A 27830-nucleotide genomic window follows, 5' to 3' on the forward strand; every position below is an offset into this window, starting at 1 on the left:
TTACAACATGGAAATGCTTTAACCCCTTCAGTGCCCATGACGAGCTGGACTCGTCATGGGCCGCGGTGGCGCTGTGCCCATGACGAGTCCAGCTCGTCATAGACCCCGCCCGCTAATGCAACGGCCGGCACTGGGCGGGGAAAGGGGCGGGCACTGAAGGGGTTAAAACCTTGCGCCTCTCCAGGGGTGGTGTATAGAGGAGAAATAAAATTATTTCTCCTCGACTTCTCCTATTTCTATGTGTGCTGCATTCTGCAGCATGCACAGGAAGGGGAAAATGCCTACAATGATTGGTTTTGTCTAGGAAAGTGTCCCTTCCTGCATAAAGCCAATCATGTCAACAACACAGACATCCTTGCACCATGGTGCAAGGTTACCTGCATTGTCGCATGGCTGCTAATTGTGCGCCAGTGCCGACTGAAAGGACAGGAATGCACCGTGGTACAAGGTGCATTCCTGCCCTTCAAATTAGTGTAGGGCAGAACATCAAAATGACCTTGCAGCACTGCCTCTAAGGGGCTTATTTACAAGCCGTGTGCACCTCTGGAGCGTCAATTTTTGTGACATTCTGTTAGTGCACAGGGCTTAGCAATATCTACAAGGTCATGAAAGCCATGCAGGCTGGCTATCCTGGCTGTGTAGATATGGAGTTGCCTCACACTGCTTTGGGAAGGCATGCCGTGGCTATTGCTGTGGGTGTTCCCATGCAATGCTTGTAGGTTTTGATACAATCCGAGATTTACAACATGGTGTAATTCTGGGAATCTGTTAAAACCATGCACCTCCTCAAGGGTGGAGGAACGAGGAGAAATAACATTATTTATCCTCAATTGTTTCCTCTTTCCATGTGTGCTACATTCTTTAAGACACAAAGGAAAAGGAAAACGCCTACAACAATCATACTAACAACACAGAGACCCTTGCACCATGGTGCAAGGGTGTCTGCATTGGTGCACAGCTGCTAATTGTGCACCAGCGCTGGCTGAAAGGACAGAAATGCACCCATTCTTGCAAATACAATGCATCCCTGCCTTTTTGAATTGGCGTAGGTTAGCACAACAAAATGAATTGCAGCGCTGCCCCATGCCAATTGTTCGTAAGTATGCGGCTAAGTTTCGAAAAGTTATTCTTTCTGTATATTTATTACAAATCCAACTTCACAATTGAATTTGATGTTTAATAGACATTAAAATAGTGGTTGAATGAGATTTCTAGTGTATTCGAAGTCAAAAGTTCAAGCAATAGTGTTTTAATTGTTCTGGAACATTTATTATGGAACAAGTCACAGCCCTCTACAGTGATAACAACCTTTAAGGCTAGTCACTGCAGGAACATACCAACCATAATCTGTTGCATGTTTCACTTTTAAACACTGGGTGTACTACCTTCTGGGCAGTGTCCCAGTGCAGAGAGTTCAGAAAACAGCAACACAAGTCTACAAAAATGGGGGTGACCATGCAAAAAATGGGTATTTTCCAATAGAAGGTAAGATTATATAGGTAATTATAGGTTTCCTATACTTACTATACAGAGGTGTTCCCTGGCTGTATATGAATCGTCAACGAACTTAGAGGTGGAATAAAGAAAAGTGACTCTATACCTATTTGTATATATGAGTGTGAGAAACCAGGGCCTCTGATTGTGCCCTGGACTCCGCTAACCAGACCCAGTCCCTGTGTTCGGTGTAAAAGGTGAATGTAATTACAATTGGTAGGGGCAACCTACCTTTACGACCCTTGCATATGGAAGGGCATGTAGGTTTAGAGGGCCAGCAGATTTCATGAAATTAAGTGTGCACTTCTGTGTTGCCTGCTGTCATTTTAAAAGCATCCCTGCTTTGCAGGCTCTTTTTAAATTTAATGTATATGAAAATTTGACTTTGGAATTAAGGTCTCCCCTAGGTAACCAAGGGGTAGGGTGCCTTGTACCTATAAGCAGGGACCTTATGAACATTTTTTTATATGCTCTTGTGAGTGAAAAACCACCAATTTTGTTTTTCCCCATTGCAGAACATTGCCTCCATAGGCTAACATTGGAATAGTTTAAAAAAGTATAACTATTGATAGGTATTAACGTATTATTTAGAATACATTTAACAGCTTGTCAAATTTGAATATATTAAAACAATCACAGAAAATAAGTTATAGAAATTGCTTTTCTGGTGTGCTAAAATCCAGTCCTCCAGCAGCCTATCCTGATTGGCCAGCCTCTGGCAGGCTGAATCAAAAATGCTCCGATGAGGTGTGAAGTGGCCGGCATAGAGAATAAAGACATCTGGTGGGAGTGTATCTGCAGCTACAGAGCAAAATACAGGATAGGTGTGGAGTAGCTAAACTTGTCTTCAAAAGGGAATGGCAGTTAGGACCTTACACAGGCTCACCCCCACGTCCTGCACCACGAGCCAGAAAGGATCCCTAGTGATTGAATTAGCAGAGGGGCTGAAAGGGGAGTGTTAAGGAAACGTAGCCACACCAGTAGGTCCGCTTAGCCGGTTCCTAACCTCCTGGAGAGAGTATCTCCATTTTGTATTTTATAGGAATAGCTTGCTGGGATAAAAATATGCCACACTTTGGACAAATTTGTCTTACCTCTGGCTGTTACCCTGTACCCCATTGGTCAGGGGTACCCCCTTGCTTGTTGCCCAGAAACACTGGATAAATATGGTAGAGCTGTCTAGCAACTCAGATCCCTGCCTTGAAACTTCAGGAAGAAAAAGTACTGCTCTGCTGGACCCTGGACTGCACAAGAGAGGACTGTACTCGTAAGGACTGCACCTGCTGCACACCTTGGTCTTCAGCCCAAAAAGGACTTTGCCTTACTTTAAAATATGAAGAAGTAGACTTCCTGAAAAGCAACATGTTACAATAGTTCCATCCTCATCATCTCCACCTAAAAGAACCAAGTTGACCACTTTCAGATAGACTTTTAAGTATTTGATCAGGTGAATTGTGGGAGGCATAGTCCCTACATTCCAAGGAAAAGCTCAGAGCTTCTGCAACCTTGAATTTGGTGTTGTGGATACCTTAGAACCTCAAAAGAACAATTGTTGGTAAAAAGCTCCATAAGTTGACTGACCCGTCATCGAAAGTCAAGCCACCATTGTTGAACCTCGACAAGGCCTGTATTTCAGGTTTGTCCCGCTGAAAGCTCCGGAGCTTAAGAATTCCAGAATTTCACTGAGGCTTCGTGCTGAACCAAGCTGCCAACATCAACGCAAAACCTGGCCTGAAGAGGAGCCTTGCCTTTTTTTAGGCATAGAAAGTGTTTATACTTAAAAAAATTCATATGCATTGGATTTTTGTTGTTTTGGTGTAATTTTAATCAGAAACATGTTTCCTATTTTTATAAATTGGTGTTGAATTTCTTGTGTGTAATGTTTAACCTATTTAATGTATTGCCGTTTTTGAATGCTTTACAACAAGCCTGTCTCCTGAGTTATGCTTGCCTGATAGCAGCCAGCTACCAAGGGTTGAGAATGGTAATAATTTATTCAGACTTTGACTTAACCTTATATTGTGATTGTAGCCTTATAACTAGTGGTTGTTACCTGCCTACACCTACTAGTAAATCACCTTCCAAATAGCCTGTGCAATATTTTTGTTGTCGATATTCTTGCTATGATCATTTTTTAAGCACAGTATCTTTGTGGTCGATGTTCTGATATACAATAATACCACCGCAATAACTACTGAATAAGACCATTAGCAATTAGACCAGATACACACAGCTTTGGATCCCTTACAATAAGAATATGTTGCCAGCAGTGGACGAAGTGGATGGGATCAGCAGGGCACGGCATGACCCTACTTCTTTAATTTAATAGATTTCGTTCCCCTACATTTATTCCCAGGACGGCAGAAATAGCCAAGGCCTATAGATAAGGTCCTGTGTTTGTGGCCGTTTGGGGACAGGCGGGGTGGGCAGAGAAGGAAAAGACTCTGTCTTATCCTTCCTGCCCAGAATAGCCAAGGACAGTGTCCACTTCTCCTGCTCTGCGGCTGCCGCTAGCAGCTGCACCCTCCCCTTTCTTACTCTTCTTCCCTCTTTCTGTCTTGCTCCTCCTCACTGACTGAAAAACGTGACTTCAAGAAAGAGTTGTTATGCCCTTTTTCCTCTCCTTTAGTTTATTTGTTCCTTTGTGAAATGGATTCAAAAAAGAAAAACACTTTTGCTGAAAATGTGGTCTTTTATGGACATTTTGCTATTCCAAAGTGTAGCCTTGGGAGGGACAGAAACAAAAGGTTCAAAATGTGAAAAATAACAAAATAAAGTAAGATAGAGTGGTGGCAAAGTAGCCAGATTGATTCTATTCACACCCAAATACATTAGCGCCAATTTACAGTGTTTGCTAGTGAAGCGCTATTTTTGTTTTCTCATCTTTCTTTGAACAAGATTGTTTCCCCGGGTGGGGAGGTGCACCATTCCTGGAGGTGCTGTGCAATACATGGTTGATGGGTGGATTGGAAAATAAATTGTTTACAGCAGCTCTGTGTTCAGGGATGTGGTCCTTTTAAACCATGCTGCTTACGTTTTATTAGGATATAAGCAATGGATATTGAAATGGGTCCCTTTTGTGCCCTGGGCATATCCTGAACATTTCAGGCAAAAACACTCACTGCTTTCTGAATAGTAAGTGCAAAAGCATTAAGGTAACCATGTTGTTCCTTACATTTCAAATGCTTTTCTTAATCTTGCATTCCCTTGAGCATTTGCCTTCTCCAGTTTTGTTAGGCAGCATATTTCTCTTGTCTAGTGCCTAATTTGAATTGAGTCACATTCACGTGTTTATAGCTCCACAATTGGGTTGTAGTTGAAGGCAGTGTGAGTTTCTCTCAGTGGGACAGTATGGGGTTTGTTAGGGGAGAGGATGTGGCATTATGGTCAGAGCTGCCAAATTTGGAACTGGAGAACCAGGTTCCACCTTCATGACCAGTCTACCAGACCACTCTCCTGAGGGAGCACACTCCTGTGCTAGACCTTAGGAGGCCCCGAAAGAGCTTAGAAGCCCTGGTGTCTTAGCACCAGCAGGTGGAACCTGGCGGTGGCAAGTGTGGTGTAACCTAGGAGGCCTATCCACCACAATCCATACTGAAGTTCACCTCCAGTCTTGTGGGCAGGCCTATGAAGGAGCACACCCTAGAGCGACAGTGACTCTGTCACTGAAGTCACAGGACCCTTTAGCTGGGTTGCTCTATAGCAGTGGGACCGGTGCAATCGCACCAGGTGCTGACTTTGGGGGGCGGTCGGGCGTCATGTTTGCAAGTATATTATGTTTCTAAAAGCACTTCCTGTCTCCTTCCTGGCCTCCAGCAGTTTTCGGCAACAGTAAAAATGTCAAGATAACTCCAGTGATTAATGTTCTTTCTAGAGAGGGATGGAGTTTGTCAAGTGGAAGTTTTGACTAGAGAAAAGGTAGCACAGAAAGTTAATGTGCTGCTGCATAGAACATGTACCATGCAGATCACAAAGTGCACTTAATTTAAATAGGTCAGTCGGTTACTGCTTTTGTCACTAAGATCCTTTTGTTACTTGCAGTTTATAAGTTAAAATTCTAACAAACAACAGTGAGCTATTAACTTTCATCTAAGCGCTGCATGTAAACTGCAAGGTATAAATGAGAGTGTGCATGTAAACTGCAAGGTATAAATGAGAGTGTTATGGTTTTTCCTCTGTCTTTGATTATCCTAATGTTGCAAAAAGGGTTCACTTGGATAGAATTCAATTCTAGTTATTAAAGAGAACCCCCAACAATGGTATTACATTCTAAAGACTGAGTTTGTGTTTCTCCAGACCAATCACTATTAAACCATACTGCCTACTAGTATGGTTGTCATGTGACTCGTACACCTAGTAGTCCTTTGTCTTTTGTAACATTTCCTATACAGTGATTTACACCAGTATGATTGATTGTCTCTGTGTAATGTGTGTGAAGTAAAGTACTCCAACACCCTACACTGGTATCAGTGGAGCTGTAAATCAAACTAAATGAGTCTAAGTGAGAGTGTGGTTATGGAGTCTTGAGGGGTACTGTTAAAGCGTGGTAATGGGGGAATCTGTGGTGGAAGTAGTCATTGGGGGGGCACCAATAAACATTGTCACACAGGGCTTCACCAGCGTTAAAGACAGCCCTGCCCTTGAGGCTAGTCTGCCTCACCCATTGGTATCTCCATTGGCCTTGTTTCAGCAGTAGTAGCTGCAACTCACCAGGGGTCGACAATGCAGGATTTTCACGTACACCAAACTAAGTTCACAAGCTTCACGGTCTCTCTGCTTCATGCACAATGTGCCTGCTGCCTGCTTTGGGGGCAATGAAATTATGCAGCAATTGAGGGAAAAATTATGCCGCAGTGTTGGCTAAATTATGCAGCAAAAAGAAGGTTGCAACGAAATGCGGTATATTTTCTGATGTTTTATTATTTTGACATTTTTACACATGCTAACAGTCTCTGCAAAGATTTTGACTTATTAATACCAGTGTTATATAAAATGCAGCAGTGAGAAAGGTGATCAGTCAACCTTTGCAAAGCGCTGTCCACTTCCCAGAAACACAGTAATTGTGTGGCAAATATTGTGGGGCCATAATTATGTAGAAAACATTTGCAAACTATGATATTTTGCCATTTATGTTTGAACTGCTCTCATTGGAAAAGGGAGGAGAAGTGCTGCTGACAGAAACTCCATGGCTTGGAAACAAATGGCTTGTGCTTCCACTTTTAAGCATATTGGGACATTCTGTGATTGGAAACAAATCCAAGTTTGTGAATGTATTTTAATGTCAATAACTCCAGCTCTGAAACACTAACCATAAAAGCTTGGGAGTTTTTTATTTTTGAAATTAACAAAACATTTTCTAAAAATACTCACGGAAATTCAAAAGGGGCTGCTTGGTTCAACAATAATCTGAGGAAACAAAAACAACAACTAAACAAATACCTCAGACAATTACGATCTCGGGGTCCAGAAAGCCATCAGGAACTTCTGCCGTTAATTGCAAAAACTAGGAAACAGTTAAAAAATGATATAAAATGTACAAAAAAGAGCATCAAGAATATATCTGGGCTAAACTCCATCATGCCTGCAAATTGGGGGATTCCAGGCTTTTCTGGGAACAAGTAAACCAACTAACCAGTGGCCGGAATCAACATCTCCATTCGGAAATATTGGAGGCCACATGGAGAGCCCACATTGAACTCCTTTACAATGAAGCTGTACCCCGACCGGCTCCAAACCGTGAAGAACAAACTGCGAAGGAGGCAGGAGGCTGAGACCAAGTTAACGGCATTACTAACCTCGAACCACCTGGTGATTCAGTGCTATTCACAGAAAACTTAAGTGCTAAAAATAATAAAGAATCTAAAATCGGAGGGAGCCCCAGGTCCAAACGGCATACCAAACGCCTTGTTCCGACATGACCCTGCATTCTGGTCCCAAGTTTGGACTCCCTTTTATTCCAAAGTCACAGCAGATTGCCTGATCCCCGAGTCCTGTAGAGGAAGTATCCTTACCCCAATCCATAAGCCGGGTCCACGTTCGGACCCCTCTAACTATAGACTGATCGTTTTAATAGATGTAGAGGCGAAAATGTATGCATCTAACCTCTTAGTAGAACTAGAGGCCTGGGTTAGTCTAAAAAAACAAATACCTCCAACGCAAACTGGATTTCGGGCGGGGATGGGCACCTTGACGAATATCTCCGCTGTCACTCTCTTAGCCAATCAGGCCTTCGAAAAATCAAGGCCCCTGTATGCCTGCTTCGTGGACCTTAAGGCGGCCTTCGATAAGGTTTCAAGAGCCGCTCTATGGGCTAAGATGCAGGCCTGGGGGTTTCCGCTGAGACTCCTGGAGGCCATCATCAACCTGTACTCTAACACCTGGGAGCAAATTAAGAAAGGAGACAGGTTAAGGGTCACCGGTAAGATTTCAACTCTGAACGGGCTAAAACAAGGTTGCGTCTTAGCGCCCTGCTTGTTTAATATCTACACGTCAGATCGCGACAAATACCTTCAGTTAATTCCGGCTGACCCTCCAAAACTGGGCAAAATCCCAACGCCATGCCTTCAGTACGCAGACGACATAGTACTACTAGCACAAACACCAGCTGGCCTGCAGAAACTGATCATGGGACTAGGAGCCTATACCACCTCCAACCAACTTACGATCAACCATCAAAAGACAAAAGTAATGCGTTTTTCAAAACATAACAAAACCTCGTCCAGGTACTCCTTTTCCTGGAATTTGGGCAAACAATGATTGGCCTGCGTAACTTCCTACAAATATCTAGGCTTTCTACTAGACAGCAAGTTAAACTTCAAACAACACAGGGAACAAGGAAGGATAAAAGCAAAACAACTGCTGTTCGCCTTTAAAGTCTTGAAAAAAAGCTCACAGGTTGTTCTACCAGCCACCTGCTTCAAGTGATCGCTGCAAAATTTTTGCCCTCCATCTCGTACGGTTCAGAAATCCTGAACACCAAAGATGCAACTACCCTAAATACAGTACAAACCGTATTCTTCAAAAGATTGTTTACAATTCTGTTACACATCTCACAAGACCAAATCCGTCTAGAATTTGGATTAAAAAACCAGAGCATGGCCAGACAAGGTGCTTTAGTGAAGTACTATTGGAGGATGAGGGAGGCAGAAGATAATACCCTAGCTCATCGTTGTTGGGTTGAGATCGAAAGTCAAGCTAGACAAGCCAACTCGACGACGAGAACACTGCTGGAATCCTTGTCGGCGTTACAGCTAGAGGAGGTCTGGTCAACACCAGTAACGTATTCTGGATTTAAAAATGCGGTAAATTCCGCAATCAAGAGGAACTCCCTACTAACTGACAAAAAATCTTTTTACCAAAAAAATCACGCCTGGGCTGTGATTCAGACATACCAGAGGCTAAAACCGCAACGGTATCTGACTGAACATATTTCTTACTATAAAAAGCATTACTTGATGTTACTACGACTAGGTTCATTCCCCTCAAAAGATTTTTGGAAATACGTATGGCCATCGAAGGAATGTCGCCTTTGCTGTCAAAGGGAGGAGTCACTATTACACTTATTATGCATATGCCCTATTTTATTGAAAACACGTAAATCTATTCTTCAGGAGATTTTAAAGAAAGAACAGATTAGAACATGTAGAGTTGCGGTCATCAGATGTCTTGGATGGTTCTCAATTCCACTCTCCTGCAGCGCTATAAAATTTTGGAAAGCAGCAGCAAAAGAATTGGACAAAATTTCTTCATGATAAGCAAACATAAAACTCTTTGATGGACTCTTTACTGTGATCATGGCTTCCTTCTCCAATAACTTTTTAAAATAATTATATATTTCATATACACATGTCTATGTAAAGTCTAGAACTAGAATTTTATGATGGTTTGCCATCCCTTTATGATTTTTAAAGAATCAATAAAAGTATTTTTGACTTGACTTGACTTAATGTCAATAACTCATATTAAACGTGTATCCATTGGTTGAATTAATTAACGTAATAAGCTGTAACTAGGTAGTGAAATGCCAAACAAATACAAAAAATTAGAATGATTTGCTCTATCTGGCCACACTTCTGACTCCACCCACTGACCCAATCCTTGGGTTATTCCTGCCCTCTGATTTCATTACAAGACCGGAGGCTACCATTATGCAAATACTTTTATTTGCTGCCCAAACATGCAGCCCTTTAAAGAACGTTAATACATCATAATAAAATAGAACGTTGGCAATATGATGAGTGTGCTGAGTAGACTCTCATCTTCCTCTTTTGTTCGCTGCTCTGACACAGCTAAGTACTCTTCTATATCTCTCCTGTTCCTTTTTGATAATTGTGCCATATTTGCCAAAGGATGTTTATCTGTACTTCCTCCCTGTAACCCTTTTCAACACCGATCTCATTGTATGTTTGCTCTTGTTATACTGCTGTTGTAATGGCTTTGTATTCAAATGACATTCCTTTGTATCTAGAAACTGTCTATGTTTTTTAATTAAACCTTTTTTTCAGGTTTCCCACTCACCCCTTGTCCAATTTATGGCAAGCGGAGTAATCCCTACACACATTGTCATATTATCGCTTTGTAGCCTTCTGTTCAACTGTTTCCTAAATGTGCCAGTATGATCACGAGATTGTGCCTGTTCGATCTCAAGCGCTGCGAGTATTGTTTTGGGGCTCAGAAAACTTAGCGTAGTTTAAGTATTTGGATATAAGTGGACTTTAACCCTGCTAAGCGGAGACCAGTGTTTCCTTTCAAATGCTTGGAAACGAGACGCGCTTCACGTGTCTCGTTTCCTACGTCGGCTATCCCTTTGTCGACTCTGTGTCATAGCAACACGGAGGGGAGCGAGACGCGCTTCAACAGGAAGCGCGTCTCTTCATGTCCTCAGTTCCCATCGTTACGCTGCTCTTTCCGTGCGCGTGAGACTAATTGGTTCAGTCGCCCCTTTCAGATCCATCAGAAAACGGTGTACTTGAAAGAAAACGGTGTACTTGAAAGAAGTTCAGGTTTTGAATGAGACAAGATCGCCACCCGGTGGCTTTCTCTCAAAATAATTTAGAAAGGACTTCTAAGACCTTCGTTTAGATTGACAACAATTTCAATAACTGTGAGTAATCTGACTACCACAGGCCTGCATCCTTTTTTTCAAGACTTCTACCTTAATAAGCTTGGGTAAGAATGAATAGTGACGCTAACCAGACAAATATAGAACCCTTAGGGGACAATTTAAAGAAATTAATTGATGAGGAGGTTAAAGTATCAATTAAAGAAGCAGTTAATGCTGCTCTATTTAAAAGGAAAAGAATTTCACCTCCGCAAGAGACGTAATTTTCTCTTTCAGATGGGGATTCACCCTCTGGCGGTGCACCCAAGATTAGGGGTAAAGTACTTATGAAGAAAAAACACATGAATGAGGCATCAACCCATGCTTTTGGATTTGGTAGCCCCCGCGCTACAATAGATGCTGGTGTTCATAGCAGCACAATAGAGAGATCTCAGTTCCCTGGGACTAGGAGAAGAGGTGCCCTTAGCGGCATTATAGATAATGATGTTTTACATAACACCAATGATTTTACGAATGACTCTGACCTAGAGGAAGATGAATTTATATTTGATCCACAAGATACCCCTGAGGATCTTGACGAAGACCTGGATCTACCCTCAACTTCCTCACTCACTGTTAAAGATTCTTTTGGTCAGGACATGTTCAACCCCACTGCCATTAGACACCCTCGCAGCAAAGAGTGGTGGCCTATGCCTCACGTGGGTAAATATTTATCTAAATGGGTAAGAAAACCGTTGGATAGAGATACACGCAATTTATTGCGTAATGAATGCCCTCGTCCCTCTTCGGAGGACAAGATTTGCAATACATCCAACCTTGACCCAGAGCTAATCACCTTCCTGTTTAAGTCTGGCAGAGATCCAAGAAAAGGTATTGAAAGATGCCTAAAACAATGCCAAGATAAACTTCTTGACGTTCTGGGCCCACTTTCAAGAATCCTTGATATGACTGAACAAGCTCGATCCGATGGCTCTCCCATTGACATCGAAACTTTGAGGGGATGGGCTCAACGCTCAATTTGTTTCATTGGAAATGCTAACGCAAATTTAATCACCGAACGGAGGAAGGCTGTCCTTCTTAGAATGAACCCAAAACTCGCGGATCTTTCAGCGAAAGAGGACATGTGTGATGCTAAAAGCTTGTTGTTTGGTGACAACTTCGTAAAATCTCTGGGTAAATATGTCTCCACCTTTAAAGCAATCCAACATGCGCAGAGTCTTCGGTGGAAGACCACTTTTTGGAAGGGCTGACAGAAGGGGACAATCTGTCAGCCGTGGCTATTTTAAGTCCCAATTTTACCCGCAAGAAGGAAGAGACACTCGTCCCTACAGAGGAACTAGATCAAACTTTTACCCCCAAAGAGGAAGAGGTTCGAGGTCCCGTGGTGGAAGACCTAGGTACCAATCCTTCCAAGGTAAGTGTGAATTTCCCCCCTCCTTTGCAAGCGGCTGGGAGACTCAAACATTTTGCGAACAATTGGCTCACAATCACTCAAGACCCATGGGTTTTAGAAACCGTAACCGGGTTCAAGATAGATTTTTGGAGGGAACCTTTCCAAAAGAAAATCCCAAAGGAAATCGTTATAGACAAGGAAAATTCAAAATTAATAGAAATAGAAATTTGTCAAATGTTAGACAAAGGTGCCATTATTTTAATCCCACATTCACAAACCACAGAGAGTTTCTTAAGTACCATTTTCCTCGTCAAAAAGAAGGACAAGGGCTGGCGTCCCGTCATAAATCTCAAGTCATTAAACAATTTTCTAATATACAGACATTTCAAGATGGAAGGTATTCATCTTTTGAGGGACATCCTTCAGAACAGGGACTGGTTAGTAAAATTAGACCTGAAGGATGCCTATTTTACCATTCCTATGCACGAGGGTTATCGCAAGTACCTTCGCTTCACATGGAAAGGAACCCTCTATCAATTCCAATGCCTTCCTTTCGGTCTTTCCTCAGCCCCTTGGTGCTTCACCAAGGTTCTACGCCCAGTAGTCAGCTTTCTCAGAGAAAGAGGGATTCGTCTTATTATTTATTTAGACGATATTCTTATCATGTCTCAAGACAAGCTGGAAATTATGAATCATTTGAACACAACTATGAATCTGCTTCAAGATTTGGGATTCATCATAAATTCGGAAAAGTCTGTTTTGGTTCCCTCTCAAAGTCTAGAGTTCCTGGGTTTCAACGTGAATACCGTTCTTTCCAAGTTAACCCTCCCTCACAAGAAGGTTGCCAAAATAAGGAAAAATGTTTCCCATACTCTTTCCAAAGAGTCTATCCGTTTAAAAGATCTGGCCAGGATATTAGGACTCCTTTCTTCGTCCATCCAAGCAATATCACCGGGTCCGCTGCATTACAGGGGCCTACAAAGACTAAAGGCCTTAGGCCTGAGGAAGGGGCTCTGGTACCAGGACTCCGTTCCTCTTTCGCAAGATGCCCGAGAGGATCTCCTCTGGTGGTTGAAAAACCTTCAAGCCTGGAACGGGAAAGCCATCTTCGGCAATGTACCAGACTTTACCTTAGAATCAGACGCGAGCAGCCAGGGATGGGGTGCCCGCTTAGAAGACTTAGAGACAGGTGGGAGGTGGTCTCTGGAAGAAAAACTCCTTCACATAAATTCTTTGGAAATGCTTGCAGCTCTCAATGCAATTATGAGTTTCAAGGAAATGTTAAAAAACTCCCTCATACTAATACGGATAGACAACTTCTCAGCTGTCTCCTATATAAATCGCCTTGGGGGCGCGAAATCAAAAATTCTATCTGAACTTGCCCAGAGAATATGGTATTTTTGTTGGGAACACAAGATTACCATAAGAGCAGAATTCATCCCTGGGTCTCAGAATGTGAGAGCAGATTGGAACTCCCGTTTCCTCCACGATGCAAGCGATTGGAAATTAAGGAAGGAGATCTTCTCTCAGATTCAAGTGATTTGGGGACAGGTAGAATTAGACCTCTTTGCCAGCAGACTGACTCACCAGGTAACGAGATACTTCAGTTGGAGACTGGACCCATATGCGTCAGGAGTGGATGCTTTTCTTCAATCTTGGGCAGGGTTCAAAGCCTATGCTTTTCCCCCATTCTCAATGATTCAGAGACTTTTATGGAAAGTCAAACTCAAGTCTTAATCAATCATTCTGATAACCCCATTCTGGAAATCACAGGTTTGCTTCCCGGGGGTGATGGAGTTAGCAGTAGACTTCCCTCTTCTGATTCCCTCATCCCCGGGCCTTCTCAAGGAACCAGATGGAGAAGAACACCCCTTGGTCTTGGAAGGGAATTTGAACCTTCTTGCTTGGAGGATATCAGGAATTCAGAAAGATATTCTGATCTTTCAAGAGAAGCTAAAAGCCTATTGGAAGATTCATGGGCCCCAGGTACAAGGAAAAGATACAAGGGGATATGGAGGAAATGGTCTTGTTGGTGCCTGGAAAGGGATTTGGATCCCGTGCTTTGCCCTCTTCAACAAATAGCTAACTATCTTGCTCACCTCTTTGATTAGGGTCTTTCCTTTAGAACTATTAATTGTTATAGATCTGCAATTTCTTCAGGTCACGCTCTCATTAATAACCTTGCCATCGGTAGCAACTCCCTTGTTAAAAGAGTTATGAAGGGTATTAGACTGAAAAGACCTCCCAAAGCTCGTTACCATTCCATTTGGGATGTTAATCTTATTTTTAATCTCTTCCTTTCCTGGCCTGCCAACGAGCTACTCTCCCTTAAAAAGATCTCAGTTAAACTGGCTACTCTCTTATGCTTAATTTCCTTTAGAAGGGTTTCTGATATTAGAGCTCTAGAAGTTTCTAACAGATTTTACTCCTCTGAAGGAGTCCATTTCGACATCTGGAAAAGAACGAAGACAATGTCTGAATCTATCTTTTATCCTTATTTCCACGAATGTGAGAAACTGTGTGTTGTTAATTGTATGAAATGTTATGAAAATAAATTTGCAAATTTTAGAGATGTTAATTCGGATCAACTTATTTTATCCTATGTTAGACCTTTTAAACCTGTAAGCTCAGCCACCCTTGCCAGGTGGATAAGAACGATCATGCATGAAGCAGGTATTGATCTTTCTAAATTTGGAGCTCACTCCTCAAGGGGTGCAATGGCTAGCAAAGTATTCTGGGCAGGAGGTTCCCTGCCCGAAATACTTAAAGCAGCAGATTGGTCTAATGCAGCTACCTTTTCTAAGTTTTATTTGAGACCTATTGAGCATGTTAGCAGTGTGATTCTACATGGCTTTAAACATGCATAATGGTAGCCTCCGGTCTTGTAATGAAATGACGATTCTCCAATTATTATGCAGAGAGAATCTTGATTTCATTAAAGACAAACGGAGGCTAACATTATCCCACCCTCCTCTCCCTGAAGAGGTTTGGGTTGAACTCATTTACTTTTGATCTTTTAGTTTATTATTGTATTACATTACTTTAATAGTCCTTATACTTTTTCATTATACACTGTACCTTTTTTATCCTCAGATAACAATATTAAAGATTAATTGGATTTTTTCTGGAGTTTCTTCAAGTTGTTCAGCTGTGTCATCGCAGCCCACGAGGAAGATGAGAGCCTACTCAGCACACTCATCATATTGCCAACGTTCTATTTTATTATGATGTATTAACGTTCTTTAAAGGGCTGCATGTTTGGGCAGCAAATAAAAGTATTTGCATAATGTTAGCCTCCGTTTGTCTTTAATGAAATCAAGATTCTCTCTGCATAATAATTGGAGAATCGTCATTCTCCACCCACAGTTCCCTTACCTATTTCCCCCCACTTTGACCACTGGTTGCTAGGCCCCCATATCCACAGAGAAAGGTTTGCACAGAATTGCTTAATGGGAGTCTGCTATATGAAGATGGAGCTTTTGGCTCCTCTCTGATACTAATATGCTTAGCTGCAGAACCAGATGCACAGTCAAGGCAGTATGCAGTTGGTGTTGTGGATATAGAGGGGCAATGAGCCTAAACTTCTGCTGCTACTGTAAACAGAAGATGTGTGTTGTGATCTGTACAAGATGACACTTGTAGCCATGTTGTAGGTTTCAAAGCCTTCTTTATTGGTTCCAGTTCCAGATCACTTCAGACAAGGTTCAGCCACGTACCAGCTTCGGTATAAAGATAGAATATCGATGGGAAAATATCGACTAGCATTAATATCGTGGTAAGAATATCGACTGTGAAAAATATCGTAATAGAAAATATCTTTTTAAAAAATATCGTTTCGTGAGAATGACAAAAATATCGTCATAAAAAAATATCGATGAACAGAATATCGTTGATCAAAATGTCGTTTCATATAATATCGACAGAAAAATATAAGTTGTTATAAAATTTATAAAAAAATATGTATTATGTTTTTAAAAAACTTACAAAACTCCTACTAGTAATAATATGTGTTAAAAAATATTTTCTACAAAAGAATTGTTAAAATTTTAGTAGCGGGTTATTGGTATTATAGGGGATAAGGGTGGGTAGTAATTTAAAATTTGGTTTTTGAAAAATTTATAAAATATAAACAAATTAGAAAATATTTAAGAAATCCAAATTTTAATTTGAAATTTCGAATTCTTCACGAAATTAAATTTGTAATTAAATTTTATAATTTCAAATAAAAATTTTAGGAGCGGGTTTTTGGTATTATAGGGGATTAGGGTGGGTAGTAATTTAAAAATGTAGTGATTAAAAATTGTATAAAATATTAATAAATTAGAAATTTATAATGAAATCAAATTTTAACCTCGAAATTTAAAATTTTACACGAAATGTATTTTTTAATATTAATAAAAAATATTACATTAATAGTGAAGAAGCGTTATTTTGGTATTATAGGGGAATAGGGTCTAAAAAATAATTTAGATAGAAAAATTTATATTGTTTACTAACCTGCACATTTCCTGACTTATGTTGGATTGGAGTTAGAATAGTAAATTATTATAAAATATAAACAAATTAGAAAATAATTAAGAAATTTAAAATTTAATTTTAAATTTCTAATTGTTTACGAATTTAAATTTGTAATTAAATTTAAAAATTTCAAATAAAAATTTTAGGAGCGGGTTTTTGGTATTATAGGGGATTAGGGTGGGTAGTAATTTAAAAATGTAGTCTTTAAAAATTGTATAAAATATTAATAAATTAGAAATTTATCATGAAATCAAAATTTAACATCGAAATTAAAATTTTTACATGAAATTTATTTTTTAATATTAATAAAAAATATTAAATTAATATTGAAGAAGCGTTATTTTGGTATTATAGGGGAATAGGGTCTAAAAAATAATTTAGATAGAAACATTTATTTTGTTTACTAACCTGCACATTTCCTGACTTATGTTGGATTGGAGTTAGAATAGTAATTTATTATAGTTTACTATCCAGCACTTTCCCTGAGTTATGTTATGTTTGGAGTTAGAATAGTAATTTATTATGGTTTACTATCCAGCACTTTCCCTGACTTATGTTGAATTGGAGTTAGAATAGTAATTTATTATGGTTTACTATCCAGCACTTTCCCTGACTTATGTTGGATTAGAGTTAGAATAGTAATTTATTATGGTTTACTATCCAGCACTTTCCCTGAGTTATGTTATGTTTGGAGTTAGAATAGTAATTTATTATGGTTTACTATCCAGCACTTTCCCTGACTTATGTTGGATTGGAGTTAGAATAGTAATGTGTTATGGTTTACTATCCAGCACTTTCCCTGAGTTATGTTATGTTTGGAGTTAGAATAGTAATTTATTATGGTTTACTATCCAGCAGTTTCCATGACTTATGTTGGATTGAAGTTAGAATAGTCATTTATCATGGTTTACTATCCAGCACTCTCCCTGACATATGTTATGGTTTACTATCCAGCACTTTCCCTGACTTATGTTATGTTTGGATTTAGAATAGTAATTTATTATGGTTTACTATCCAGCACTTTCCCTGACTTATGTAGGATTGGAGTTAGAATAGTAATTTGTTATGGTTTACTATCCAGCACTTTCCCTGAGTTATGTTATGTTTGGAGTTAGAATAGTAATTTATTATGGTTTACTATCCAGCACTTTCCCTGACTTATGTTGGATTGGAGTTAGAATAGTAATTTATTATGGTTTACTATCCAGCACTTTCCCTGACTTATGTTGGATTGGAGTTAGAATAGTAATTTATTATGGTTTACTATCCAGCACTTTCCCTGACTTATGTTATGTTTGGAGTTAGAATAGTAATTTATTATGGTTTACTATCCAGCACTTTCCCTGACTTATGTTGGATTGGAGTTAGAATAGTAATTTATTATGGTTTACTATCCAGAACTTTCCCTGACTTATGTTGGATTGGAGTTAGATTAGTAATTTATTATGGTTTACTATCCAGCACTTTCCCTGAGTTATGTTATGTTTGGAGTTAGAATAGTAATTTATTATGGTTTACTATCCAGCACTTTCCCTGACTTATGTTGGATTGGAGTTAGAATAGTAATTTATTATGGTTTACTATCCAGAACTTTCCCTGAGTTTACAATTTATTTTTGATCAAAAGGGTATTTAGTCCTCGGGAACGCGTAGACCCTCGGTTTGAGTCGTCACATACTGTAACTACATATTCTGTGGGAAAGTTATGTCAATCCTGGCTGCGACATTCCACCTTAGCATCTGTCAAAGTTCATTTATCGAAGTTACATGACAAAATAGATTTGAATTATTTTGTTAAAGGTCCTGTGGGTGGCAGAACCAAAAGGTGGGCATATGCTATTTACAACGAAGTGTGGAAATTTTCGCAAATTGAGGCGGCTTCAAGATTGAGAGCTATTGACCAAGCAAACATGGAAAAGGTTTTAGCCGTTATAGATAACAGCATTAGCACTCTCTCTTCCAGAATTTATACATTAGATAATATTGTTTCGTCAGTTGTTGATATTGTGCATGATGATATGTCTGTGTTATATAATGGTCAAAACCAGTTGCGTTCTGTTATGCAGTTTGCATGGACATTGCAGACGTTAAAGGCAGGGAGGGTCCCTTGGGACTATTTGAGCACTACATCGTTATTCATTCCTTTTAACATTACTGATAAGCAGCTATTTATGTCCATGAAAGATGCTACATATTCATTATTACATATTGAAAAATTAGAACCGTTACCTTTCTCTGTGGCGGAAATCAATTCAGTCACGTGGCTTATACACGGGTTGATAACTCTAACGTTTGCACTTCTTAAGTTTACGTCTTGTATGAAACATTATGCTCTGGGTAGATATGAACAGCTGGGCACCGCTTTCATACATGAGGTTTGGTCCCTCCCCTTTACGTATAGATGTACTAGGGACGGAACTGAGGTTTATCTGAAGGGTGAGGAATGTACCATGACACCAGATCATTCCTTGGTATGTAGGCACATTCAATTACACGGTGCATGCAATGTACAAGCCCCGATTTTGGCCTGCGTCCTACGAGGTGTCCCAGTGCCTGTGATTACGCCTTCTTTGACGCTGCTTGCAAACAGTTGTTATTTAATTTTGAATAATGAAGCTTGCTGCGGGATGTTAGTGGGAATCCCATATATAGTAACTGTATCGGAGAGGGTTGTCTGCTGCAATAAAGTTCTCTTTTCACCCCCGCACGGGCGGCTGGATGTTTCCATCTGGCCTTCGATTCCAACCTTGAAAGCAGAGTTCAACAAGTTGAGCAGAATAAGAGCTGTATTGTCCCAAAAAGAGGTGTCATTGACTTCCTCTCATGAAACATTTGTCCTTCACGTTGCTAATACGCGCACTGAGGTACAGGCGGTTTTGAATACTGACCTCCCCCTACATTTCGGAGCTTTGATCCTAACTATTTTCAATGCCTCGTCCACGACCGGCCTGGCTCATTTTTTTAAACTTGTAGGCTCAGGCCTCGTGACCTCTTTCCAAACTATTTTTGGTGTGATTCCGGCATTTTTTCATTCGATTTTCTCGAGCATCTTTGGAGGTGTTCAGCTGCTTCTGGCGCTGGTGGCAGGTGTGCTGCTTTTACTTTTCATACTACGGAATGGCTGCTGTTTCTGTGCCACACGAGCACCTGTCCCATCTGCATCTTCTTCGTGATAGGATGTTTGACTTTTATGGTACTCTGCCATTGGCGACTTTAAGCCTGGCATATGGATTATCCTTCAGGTATTCCTACTTCACCTGCGTGCAACCTGTATTTCACTGCCTGGATTGTCCCTTTGAATGGCCTCTGGATTTGTGCTTGACCAACACGGTGTCTCCGGTGCCGGATTTCGATCGACTGATGAGGCCCTTAGTGTCTCACGAGTTGGCCTGTTCTGGTGTCCGGATTATGGCTTGTGGTGCGGCGCATGGTATCCTGGGTAATTGGGACATATCAACGGCTGCCTACGACTTCTTGGCTATGAGCTATTTAGAGGAACAGTCCGGTTGCCCTCTGATTGTGCTAGAGGCTCCGATGGTTGAAGAACACGTATGTTCCTTTTCTTTAATTAATTGGATGGCTGAGACTTTTAGTGGCCCTGCAAACGATTTTTTGTTGGAAGCAGTTGCCACGTATGCTGCCTATACATTCATGGATTAACTGAACTATCTTCCTTTGCGCCTGTGCTACTGGACAGCAACCTAGCGCAGCATTCATTTTTTTTTTCTAATCATTGTGTTACTTATAGTATTTGGATGACAGTAGTTGTTAATATATGAAGTAAATTGTACATTTACTTAGCAAGTTTAAATAATTTTTGTCAGCTATCTAAGTAGACATGGATAAGGTAGTTAATAAATGTTTTTACATGTAAGTTTCTGGTCGTTGTTGATAAGTTCAACATGTTCTTTTTTCACTCTAAAGAAGAACACTTTTTAATTTAGGGACTTTATGCTAAGTTCGAATGAAAAAAGCAATGGGATTTTACTTACTTCAAGTGTAGTATGACGTTTTGTAGTTGTAGTCGTAGGTTTGTATTTTCTTCTCTCAGCAAGGTAACCGTTTTTCTCCAAGTTTGGCCCAAAAATGGTAAATTACGTTAAGTGTATAATTGTTTTTATATTAGTGAGTTAATTAATGGTAGCTTTTGATTGGTTCAATTAGTGAAATTTCAAAATCATTGGTCGAGAACGTTATTTTGAATTAGAAAACCGTTAAATAATTATATGTGTGAGTAGTTTTGTAAAGTAAAACAGTTAAAAAAAGTGTGTAAAATAAAAGAATAGTGCATATCGAGTTGGTAATAAAAAGACGATATTTTTTGTATATTTCTATAAGCAGATAGGTCGTCGATGTTAGTGTAGTCGATATATATGTCTAAGGTCATGTTATTTAAAATAAAGTCGATCATGTAGTAGTCGATATTTATGTTGTCGATATTAGTGTGAACGATATTAGGGTTGTCGATAAAAAAAAATCGATATTTGTGTGAATCCTTGTTTAAGTATAGGATGACGATATTAATGTAAGCGATATTTTAGTGACGATATTTATTTCTGACGATATTTATGTTAACGATATTCCATCATGCAACCCCAGCTTCATCATTAGCCTATCTTAGGCCCTTGTTACAGCCACTATGTCAGCCCATGTAACAGCCCCACCAGGAGCAGCCTGCCTAGCTGCTCAGCCCATCTCCAACTGTCATCACTCACCCACACAGGCACCCAGGCATTCCATTCATCACAGTCACACCAACATTCCGTTACCATCTCTCACTCTGGCTGAGCAGCTAGGAAGACCTAGGCTAATTACAATTAAGTAAAACTCAGGATATAACATTATCCCTTTCCTTTTAAAATGAAAACAAAGTTTACATTACTACAGCAAAGAACTATACACAAAATAAACCGTAATGTCCATAACTCAAGGATGCAACCAAAAGTAAAACATCACTAAAGCAAGAACAAAGCAAATTAAAGAGAAGATAGGAAAAAACGACATATCATAATATAACATGCATCAACATTACCCATCCTCCCTCATGAAGAGTATTATACCAATTTATAACGCACCTAACACTGCGTACTTTGGGGAAGACTTAACACCGTCTAACTAGCAGTGACCCCCTCCTTCTTTCCCCTGAACATACTAAATACCCGTAGTGAAAGATGAACACATACTAAATACACGTAGTGAAAGATGAACACACCACGACAAACACCGAGGCCATAAACAGACATCAAGGGTGAACCGACACTACAAATACACGTGTACCTTTTGACCTCCCTTTAACATTCCCTCTCTTTATGAATATGCACTAAATATAAAAACCAAGGGGCAGATTTACGTTCCCTGGCGCATCCCTGCAACTCAGCAGGGATGCGCCAGGGAAGATGCGTCACGCAAGTTTGCCCTTCCGACACCGGAGATGCGCCGCATTTACAATGTGGTGCATCGTGGTGCAAGGACAAGCAGATGCGTGATGCATCTGCTGGCGTAAGGTTGGCGCAGTGCTGAAGTTGTGTCGCAAGCCCGACGCAACTCCAGCACTGTTCCAAACTGCCTAATCCCTAACATGGTGCGTCACGCCTTACGCCTGCTTGAAGCAGGCGTAAGGATTTGACGCACCAGCGTCGGAAAAGTGACTGAATGAAATCTTGTAGATTTCACTGTGTCACTTTTCCGAGGCTTTTTCCGACGTAATGCTCACCCTGCATACATTAAACCTGACGCGGGTTTAATGTGGCGCAGGGCTTTACAACGTGATGCGTCACGTTGTAAATCTGTCGCAGCATGGCGCTAGCTTTGTGTCGCCACTGCATCACAAAAGTGACGCAACGGCGGCGCAAAAGTGGCTCACGGGGCTTGTAAATCTGCCCCCAAGTCTGAATATAAACCTCCTCCACCACATTTAATGGAGATTCGTCGAATAGTTCTCCAAAATGAAATTTCAAAACAAAGGCACCTCGACCTTATTGTTACAAGAAACAACATGGGATTCCAGGATGAAGAATACATACTCTCTATCAAATTTCAAGCATAAATATCAAATAGTACCAAAGGTATTAGCAACCCTCCCTCTAAAGGTGAGGACATTTTATATAGATGCATGAAAAACCAACCATAACAATGCATACAAAAGCATTGCTAGACATGCAAAAAACATTAGAGGTCAAGTGAAGCTCACTGAAAAAAATATTACTTATCCTAAACATTAACATATTGAAATTCTGGATTTCATTATTTAAGAACTCGCAGTTACATTGTAAAATCTCAAATTCTGTGAGCGTGATCATTGCAGTTTTCTTGCCCAAAAATACAATATTCCACCCTTGTGAAAATTGCCTCAGTGATTACTGTCCACCATATTAAATATGAACTAGAGATTTGTGTCTACTTTGAAGTCTTTTCCTATCCGAAATTAACCACATCTTCCAAAAAATCAAATTTGTATTACATAAGTCATGATTTGAAATTAATGATTGGAGCAATCCAGATATCGCTACATGTTTGACCTCATTTCATTCCTGTTGGTTTTCCCTTTTTGAAAGAAACACTGAAAGCATTATCCTAAAAAGACAACTGATTGATGAATAGGACCAGTTTAAAACCTACCCATTGTTTTTGTTGCAAGTATAAACAATTATAGAAGTTATAGAAAGTTACATATGGAAATGTACTTTGGAGTCTTCCTTTATCCCTTTGTCCCCTTAAGGAGTCTTTATGAATTTATTGAGGCTCTGCAGGAAAGTTCAGGCACCAAGGGCCATATGTAGGTAGCATACAAGTTACCACTTCTTAAATACCGAACTTTACCGATTCGGTATTTAAGAAGTGGTAACTCGTATGTAGGTAATGATTCGGTAAATATTACCGAATCGGAGAAATTCGGTAATTACCGAATCGGTATTTACCGATTCGGTAATGAGGCATACCTTCCCATTGATGGGAAGGTATGCCTCATTACCGATTCGGTAAATACCGATTCGGTAATGGGGGAGCACATGCAAGGGTGGCAGGGTGTCACATTGACACCCTGTTGCACCCCTGATTCGGCCATGTGTGCACATGTGGCACACATACATGCCCTGAGGGCATGTGTGTCTGCCACATTGCACACATCTACGTGCAAAATAATGCATTTACACACATATTCGTTATTTACCACCAACTATTAGTTGGTGGTAAATAACGAATCCCCACACACACCACACAGTCCCCCTACATCTCATTTCTGTATTCGGAATTTACCGAATCGGTAAAATTACCGAATAGGTAATTTTACCGAATCGGTAATTTTACCGATTCGGTAAATTCCGAATACAGAAATTCTCCCCCTACATCTCAAAAGCCAAAATACCGCTCGGTAACGGTATAATTACCGAAAATCGGCCGTTACCGACCGGTATTTGGCTACCTACATGAGGCCCCAAATGTATTCAGGATACAAAACACACATTTTCTATGTGGTGTGGGACACAAACATATCTATAGAGTAAATATCTATCAGCCTCATGCATCAACCCAAAATCCAGTCGGTAAAATACCGATTCGGTAATAGCTCCCGGTATTAAGTAAAAAATACCCAATCCCAATGCATCAACCCAAAAGCAGAAATCGCTATTTAAGGAATCCTTAAATAGCGATTCTTTAAATAGGGATTCCTTAAATACCGATTCCTTAAATAGCGATTGCATTTAAGGAATCCCAAAGTGAGATTCCTTAAATGCAATGCATCAAAGTTAAAAAATTAGCGATTTCGCTAATAGGGGGAGCAAATTACCATGAAGATGAACTGCATGGTAATTTGCAAAAACTTTGAAAAATGCACTTTTGTGCATTTTTCAAAGTTTCATGTTGCGCACACACATGCCTTTAGAGCATGTGTGTGTGCAACATATGTGCACATATCATTTTCAGGGGTGCAACAGGGTGTCCTTTTGACACCCTGGCACCCTTGAAAGTGCTCCCGCTATTAGCGATTCGGTTATACCGAATCGCTAATACAGACTGGCTTTACATTCATTCCTATGGGCCTCCAAGCCCATAGGAATGAATGGGTAGGTATTCCTTATTACCGATTCGGTATTACCGATTCGGTAATAAGGAATATTAAGGAATCGCTATTTGAATAGCGATTCCTACATGCATAGCCTTTTGCTATTCCTTATTAGCGATTCCTTATTTTTCGCTAATAAGGAATCGCAAATGGCATTGTTGATGCATAGGCCCCATAGTTTCTATGCACCAGCCACATTTTCAACCATCTTATAAAGAACGGTTCATGTGATAGTGTAGTAAAAATCACATCGCAATTTTTTAGGGCATCAGAAAGGGCCCAACAGTGGGGGAGGGGGGGGGGGGCAGATTATAACACTCAAATCACCATAGGAGTCCATTAGGGAGCTAGACAAGTGAATTTGAGAAACACCCTTTTGAACGTGCACACTTTCTTAGCCAGATCCCAGCCATGGGAAAAGCAGCTGAATGTTTTACGGCAAGTTTTTCTTCATGACAGAAGTATAAAGAGTAGTGGAACCTTGGGTATTAGAAGCCAGGCAACATCAAGTAAATGCCACCTAGCACAGAAGTAATGGTGGAAACAAAAAACACACTCTGAGTGAATTAATTTACTGTCTAATGAATTGCTTGGTGAAAATGTTCATGTTTCTAGGAATGCTAACTTTTCCCTGTTTTTACAGATACTATCTCAAAAGAACATGAAGTCTGCACTATATCTCTGTATATTTACCACCCTGTTTTATGGATTAGTCCTCTGTGATCATCATGGAGGCCATAAAGGAGACGACGCCCATGGAGGGCGTGGAAAAGAAGGGAAACATGGCCACTCTGAACGCCACTCTCATCATCAGCATGACCATCATAACCATCACCACAAACACCATGGAAATGAAACTATGGCCTGCCACAAAATTTCACAGCCCATTTCAAATTTTGCATTCCAAATCTTTAATCACTCTCTTGGGGTAGGAGAGTCCCGTAATGTATTCTTCTCCCCTGTAAGTATTGCAACTGCCCTGGCAATGCTGTCTGTAGGTGCAAAGAAGGCCACTTTGGATCAAATCTTACATGGCCTGAACTTTAACCTTTCAAGCATTTCAATAGACGAAATCCACGAGAGCTTCCACCACCTTATCGAGATGCTAAACGAAGCTGATGGCGAGCTGCAACTGAACATGGGGAATGCCCTCTTTATCAAGGAGGGACTGAAACTTCTGCCCACATTTCTAAAGGATGTCAAAACCCAATTTCATTCAGAAGCCTTTTCAACCAATTTTGAAAATGAAGAAGAAGCAAAAAAACAGATAAACGATTATGTGAAGACGCATACAAACGGAAAAATAGTTGACTTCTTGAAGAGTCTTGATCAGCAGACCGCAATGGTTCTAGTTAACTACATTGTCTTCAGAGGTAAGACTGACTGCGATACTGCACTGGTAGACCCACGCGTAATTGCTAATACTAATTTCCGAATTTTTTAAAATGTATTATAAAGCCTTTAATAAGGTTACTACTACATTCCTTCTAGTGCAGGTTTGTACAGGTTTTGTTTGTTTGAATCTCTTATCTCAGCTAATGTAGCTTACAAAGCTGTTTACATCTTTATAGGGTCTCGATAAGATGTGTGAAAGTCTGCAGAAATTAAATTAAATGTAATGTACAAACCTGCACACCTTCAGATGTTGCATTAAGCACTGCAGTACTCTCAAGACTTGCTATTAAAATGTGTTTTTTAAATAATGTCATTCCTTTTTATTAACCCTTTAGTGTGTGATAGATGTACAGATTTTATTTTCTCGTCAAATCTCTCTTTCAGCGTTAACCAATCCCTCTTTTCTTATGAGCCATGGATGCAAAACAGGATAATAATCATTTTACTGTCACCAGTCTTGGGTTACTGTGACTCAAATGTGATGGCTGGGGTTTTTCACATTTGTGAAACAGGGCCATCCTACTACTTGATCCGATCTAGAGACCAAGAAGACCCCTGTTAGCCCTTGACTCTTAGGACAGTGAGCACAGCCTGACAGAGCAGTCCAGGGCTTACTGAAGGAGGTGCTGTGGGCAAGATACTCAGCAATGCAATATGAAAACACTTAATAAACTAACGTCCAGCAAGCACTTTTGTTTTAAAAAGAAAAGGGTACGTTTATTCACACACAGCTAAATACTACATATCAAGATATGGCTTTATGCACACACATTGCCTATTGTATTTAGTATAAGCATTTCACAATGCACAAACCCTATCCTACACAAGCTTTCAAAATATTATAATGTCTTCCTACTGCATTTGACATTGCCTGTTTCAAAATATAAAAATGCCTGCCTAGGTTATTTATCATTTGCTTTTCACATTGCAAAGATGCTTGCCAATGACATTTGACAACATTCATAGGGATACATATGGTAGTATAATGACAGGTGAATGGCACATTATGTCTGATCTGGAGTATAAAACCCTCAAGGGGGCCAACTTTAAAAGAAAGGCATTCCTTTCAAGCTGGCTAGTGTTTGAAACTCCTAGTACTCTTCAAAGGAAGTTCACAGAAATTTCAGAACACTGGCACTAACAGCAGCAAGGAAATCTTTGTTAAAGAGTTCATTGTTCCTGCAGCTGCCTTCAACAGTATCACCACCTCAAAAGACCTCTGTAACAAGCTCTCAGAGTTCTTCTGCAACAAAATCACATCCATATACTGCAAATTCGACCCTCACCCATTGCACTCACTACTCATCTCCCCATCATGGCAGAAGGACTGACCCTGACCACATGGTCCACTGTCACCATGAATGAGACCACCACTCTGAGGCTCCGTCCAAACCCTGCCTCACTAAACCTTCACCAAAGTACTCACACCCATCAGAGAAGCTCTTACTTCCATACTCAATACCCCCATAATCTCAGCCACCTTTCTGAATGCTTGGAAACATGCCACAGCCTTGCCTCTGCTCAAAAAAACCTCAGCAGGCACAGCCTCAATCATCAACTACAATTCAATTTGCCGCCTATCTTAACCAGTAAAAGACCTTATGAAGCTTATCAATAGATGCATCACAGACTACCTCATGAAACACCAGCTCCTTGGCACCCTGTAGTCTGGCTTCAGGCCCAACTATACTACAGAAACAGCACTCATCACTGCCACTGAGGACATTTGCACGATTCTGGAGGGAGGAGATATGGCCGCCCTCATCCTCTTAGACTTCTCTGTACCCTTCCCACATTCTCATACCACATCCTCATCAGATGCCTCCATGAGATTGGCAATGGCATCCAAGAGCCCTCTCTCTGATTGATCTGCTTCTTCTTGTCGGATATAACACAAGCTCTCAGCCT

General features: G+C 40.4%; 1 protein-coding gene across 1 annotated transcript in view; it reads left to right on the forward strand.

The window, feature by feature from the left end:
- LOC146799057 (alpha-1-antitrypsin-like) overlaps positions 1-27830 on the forward strand; it is a 130828-nt gene that overhangs the window by 22395 nt on the left and 80603 nt on the right. The window contains exon 2 of the mRNA XM_085626463.1: positions 25171-25900. Within this exon, the coding sequence (XP_085482589.1) occupies positions 25189-25900 (712 nt within the window). The 5' untranslated portion in view covers positions 25171-25188. The remainder of the gene's footprint in view (positions 1-25170; positions 25901-27830) is intronic.

The sequence above is a fragment of the Triturus cristatus genome, chromosome 9 (assembly GCF_964204655.1).
Source record: "Triturus cristatus chromosome 9, aTriCri1.1, whole genome shotgun sequence".
Taxonomy (NCBI): domain Eukaryota; kingdom Metazoa; phylum Chordata; class Amphibia; order Caudata; family Salamandridae; genus Triturus; species Triturus cristatus.